Below are 5,213 nucleotides of genomic sequence, written 5' to 3' on the forward strand. Positions count from 1 at the left end.
TCCAGCTTAAGTAATGGAATAGTTTAATTTTTCAACTTTTGAAACATGGCACACCAGTTGCAGATTGAATAGATTTGGTAGTTTTTACTTTCAGACGCATCTCCATCATTAATTCAGTTGGCTACTGCTTGCATATGTATTCTAACTAAGGTCTGCAAGGGATGCCTTTTTCACTTGTCTCGTTCTTTCCAATTTAAGTACTGTGTTTGGAACGTAGAAAAACTAGCTGGGGAAGCAGTAAAAAAGTCATCAATGGTGAAGAATTCCAGATATATCTGCATTGTGTTCATATTATGTTTTTTCCTGACTTCGGTTCCAAGCATGAGTTGTTCTCAGCTGCCGTTATCAGTGAAAATACCCCACCATTCTTGTAAGAGACATTAATTCTCAGAAGCTTTGATTAGACATATGCAACTCATCAGCTTCTTACCTTTCCTCCTCATCTTTTTTATACAGACAGGCTCCTCTCTCTCTCTCCCTCTCCTAAAAGGCAAAAAAAAAAAAAAAAAAAACTAGACTCAAAATAAAAGTACCTTCTTAATTGAGTGCGACTTTTCTCTCTGGGGGCCTGCTTCTTAGTTCTTATATAGTAATTCAACTCAATTTCTTAGCTGCAACTTCATTTTCTCAATCTCCTTGTCACCTCTCTCTCTCTCTCTCTCTCTCTCTCTCTCTTCCCCCGCATAGCTCTCTACAAATCCATTCTGAGCCGCTTCCAGCTGTTGCTGACAGTTCATCTAGGATTCAGCACCGTTGCTGTTTAAGGATAGATTCTCCCTCATAGGAGGTGGGTTTTACTCTAAAATGGGAAGGCACTCTTGCTGTTATAAGCAGAAGCTAAGGAAAGGCCTTTGGTCCCCGGAGGAGGATGAGAAGCTTCTGAGGCATATTACCAAGTTCGGGCACGGATGTTGGAGCTCCGTCCCTAAGCAAGCAGGTAGCCTTTTTTTTTTTTTTTTTGGCCTCTTCCCCTGTGCTTTCTAATCTCAAAAACCTAGTCTTTCTGCAATGTTCAGAAAAACAGAGATCTAATGTTCCATCTCCGTGTGATGAACTGGCAGGTCTACAAAGGTGTGGGAAGAGCTGCAGACTGAGGTGGATCAACTACTTGAGGCCTGATTTGAAGAGAGGCACATTCTCACAGGAAGAGGAGAACCTTATAATTGAGCTTCATGCAGTTCTCGGGAATAGGTAAAATTCCTCTCCTGTTCTGAACGTTTTCTCCCATGGTTCTGGCAATCTTTGACTTTGCTAACATTTTTGGGATTCTGTGCCTTCCCTAGGTGGTCTCAGATTGCAGCACAATTGCCTGGAAGAACCGACAACGAAATAAAAAATCTATGGAACTCTTGCTTAAAGAAGAAGCTGAGGCAGAGAGGCATTGATCCCGTCACCCACAAACCACTTTCCGAGGTTGAGAATGGAGAGGACAAAGATACAGCAGCCAAAAGTCGAGACAGAATGTCGGTGGTTGTGTCCAATGAACTGAATCTCCTCGAGACACAGAGTTCAAAGCAAGAAGCAGCTTTACTCGAGCAGAGACCGTCTTCAATTGCTGCACAAGGCTGCTACCCTTTGGATGTTCAGGGCTCTTCTATCCCCAAAACAACAAACTGCAATAACAGCAACAATTTGATGACACCCACATCAAACAAGGACTTCTTCCAAGACAGGTTTGTAACATCCCACCAAGAAAGTTCCTCCACCGACTGCCGGTCTTCTGATTTCGTGGGTTACTTTCCGCTTCAGCAATTGAATTATACATCCAATGCCAGGCTTCCTACAAACTCCAATCCCATTCAGTGGTTCACCCAAGGTGGGAAGGCCTTTGATATGAATTCAGAATTTACCTCCAATGCAATATCTGTTCTTTCACCTTCAACCAGTTCATTTCTGCCCACCTCTACTGGTTACAAGCCTCCACCTACTTTTCCCTCAGATAATATATCCATTGGCTGTTTCACGGTAAATGGATCCCGTTACTGGGAAACCAGTGCCGCAACAAATAATAACAATTGCGGCAGCGGAAGCAGCAGCAGCAGCGCTGATTTGCAAAGCAACAGCTTATTTTCATGGGGATTGGCTGATTGTAGCACGCCAAACAAAGAGACCCAAATCCATCTGATGGAAAGCCAACCGGAAGAAATAAAGTGGTCAGAGTATTTAAGTAATCCATTACTGATGGCGGCTGCTTTTCAAACTCAAACTCCACAGTCTTTATACAATGAAATAAAATCAGAAACACATTTGGGGAATGATAATTCAGGTACAAAGTGGCCTCACAACCAGCGGCAAGGACCTCTGCAAAGTACTGATATATGTGGGAAGGATATCCAAACTCTTACAGCTGCTTTTGGGCATACTTTTTAGCTAGCATTTACATGTCCAGCCTCTGTTCAGTGTGGCTGGAGAATGAAACTGCAGAATTTTCAGTTACAAGAGGCTTCATTCAAATCCTAGCTAGCTGTTTTCTTGGTTCAGATGTGTGCCATTTATTCTTCTTTTGTATAGAAGTCATATACAAAACATTTCTCCAGCCTCTGGGTTTGGTATTTGTGAGAAAACATTCTTGCTATTACCTTTTTCTTCTTTGGTTTGAGGTAGAACTGCAAAACAAGGCTTGTACCGGTGTCTTTTTACTCTTCTTTAATTTCCTCCATGCTTATGCTGATCTACAGCTGGCGTTGCAATTCTATCTGGTGAACATTTTGGAATATTTTCTGTTATTCATTCAAGGGATTCATTCTTCCATTTACTCCTTTTACAAGTGCATTCAATATCTTCATCACTCTCATCACATAAATCATTATTCCAGGCGCTTTCTCAACCATAGACTAGACCCTACCCTAATCACACTAAAAAATTCAATGAATCCACTAGCCACGCCAATAAATATTTAAAAATTACATGGATTACCCTTGAAATCACTTCTTTTTGAAGCTTATGGTTCAAGATTTCAGATGGTTGCCAATCACTTTCTCCACGGGACGGCTTGTTGTTCACCTTTATAACAGCGATTTCACTTTCTCCCATCTTTAAATTTGGACTGTTTTTGAGAAAGCAAGTTATGGTCGGCTGCCTTGTGATTTTTGAAATAAAATATCATGACATCTGCAATACGTCTCACTTGCTAAGACTCTCTCTCTCTCTCTCTCTCTCTCTCTCTCTGTGTACGTGTGCATGCAGCTCCCCGCACGGACGCCAGCAAGCGCGTGAAAAATGGCTGAGTTAACTCCATAAATGAATCGAGACTTGTTCATTTTCGAATCCGTACAATGGGATGTTGACTCCCAGTCTGATAAGGACCATATGTTTGTTTGCGCCATGAGCTTTGTAGCTTCCAACTTTGTGGCAATGAGTATCAATATCTTAAGAAACACTTAGAGTTGGGGGGGTAGATAAAAAGGAAGAAACTTCCAATTGCAGAGGGAAAAAAACAAGTTTTGTAATACCGATACGATTATTCTTTTCCCCCTGGCCTCGCTCTTGATCTTGGATGCTCTGCTAAGATGGTTTGAAAAGTAAGGCCAGATGGTTTGAAAAGTGAAGGGAGGAGCGGAAGAACACAAACTCAAAGTGAAAGATGTTATCTTGGAAGGACGATCTAAAAGACACTGATTTAACACTCACTTTGTCTGCTTTCTGTAATCCAGTAAGTTCATTGAAATGATTGACACAACTGGGAGCTTTGTCGCTGTGAGAGATTTGGGTTTTCTGAGATTTCCAACTTCCTTTCTGTGGAAATAACCAAAAGATATAACTAAATTTCCACATGAAGTCTGAAGGGCGGAATTTATACTATCAAGAGGACCCAGAATTTATATTTTTTTCAAGGCATGTAAATAACAAATTTATACTATCAGATGACTTTGGCCTGCTATACTGTCTTGGTACCAAATCTATAGAGCCAGCCATACTCCAAAGACAGAATAAACAGTGTCTTATAATTGATAATAGCATTATCAATTATAAGAGCATTATCACCATGAAAGCAGATTCATTTGGGATATATAAATCCTACAATGTGTGAGAGACTGTGTTAAATCAATAGTTGTCCCAAAAGCTTAAGTTAATAGGAAGATGATTATATTTGTCTTAACATCCCCTCTCAGGTGTGGATCAAAATCTCTCTCAATAAGTAGACCTAATAAGTGAAATATTTAATTAAACAAAACCAATTGGCACGTAGGAAAAAACATAATAAGCTAGTTACACCTCACCACACAGAATCATCACCACACACAAGAGGCAGAAATCGTTGTTCTCTAAGCTCTCTTCCTCTTTTTTGTCTCCGTCTCCAACATCTCAACCCTGTCTCTTTGCACCTCCACCAAACCCACCACCCAAGACCAAGCTCAGTTCCACCGCCACCATCTTAGTCTGACACTGACCATCCGTTTCCAAGCTTGTAGTTTCAATTGCTTCCTTTGTTTTGGCCTTCTCTTATGTTTTCTCGTTGCATTTGAAGGTCGTTGGGAAGGTGTACATTCAGTGCTCAAAGTTCATTTATTTTGTTCTATTCACGAGAGTTCATCAAATCTTAATGTATTCATGTGTATGATCAATGATGGAAAGTCAACTTAAAGAGGGGAGTTCAGCTGCCAAACTGTAATGTGAACATGATCTAGTCCAAAGGTTTGATGGGGAGTAAAGACCTTATATTTCGATGGGTAGTTAGGGATTTACTTTTCGAGTTCTTAAGATTGGTTGTCTAGTTATAAGTAATTGGTATGAAGTCAAAAGAATGTGGATGACTAGTTGCATTTTGCAAGCTCTTTTCAAAAACTCATACCATGCCGATTAAAATTATTTGATTTAGAATTTCAATATAGTTAATGCGGTTGTTTTGAATAAATACTGAATTTATAATGTGGTGATTTTGTATGGAACGAACAAATTACTTTTTATTTATTTGTTTTAATCAATTTTTTTTTTTTTTTTATTGTATTTGTTGTTGTTATGTAGGAATATTGGGCATATACTTAAGGTTGAGTGCATTAACTTGGACAACTAATGGAGGTTATCCTATTTATGTGATTATTTTTTTTTTATTATTATTATGGAGATAAGTCCTTAAATGTAATCAGGAAATTTTTTTTTCCTTATATAACTAATGGTTTTGTGATTAACATGACAGAAGGGTTGTGAAACTTTTTAAGGTTGTGAAAGTTTCTGGTTTTGAAGTTCATGAATTTTTGTGGATTGAAGCTTCG

General features: G+C 39.3%; 1 protein-coding gene across 1 annotated transcript; it reads left to right on the forward strand.

Moving 5' to 3' along the window:
* The first annotated feature begins 261 nt into the window (after positions 1–261).
* Positions 262–2,751, forward strand: LOC122274769 (transcription factor MYB61-like). Its single transcript, XM_043083793.1, has 3 exons — positions 262–937; positions 1,062–1,191; positions 1,284–2,751. The coding sequence occupies exons 1-3, from the start codon at positions 805–807 to the stop codon at positions 2,368–2,370; spliced, it is 1,350 nt and encodes a 449-aa protein (XP_042939727.1). The 5' UTR covers positions 262–804; the 3' UTR covers positions 2,371–2,751.
* Positions 2,752–5,213: the final 2,462 nt, after the last annotated feature.

The sequence above is a fragment of the Carya illinoinensis genome, chromosome 8 (genome assembly GCF_018687715.1).
Source record: "Carya illinoinensis cultivar Pawnee chromosome 8, C.illinoinensisPawnee_v1, whole genome shotgun sequence".
Lineage (NCBI taxonomy): Eukaryota > Viridiplantae > Streptophyta > Magnoliopsida > Fagales > Juglandaceae > Carya > Carya illinoinensis.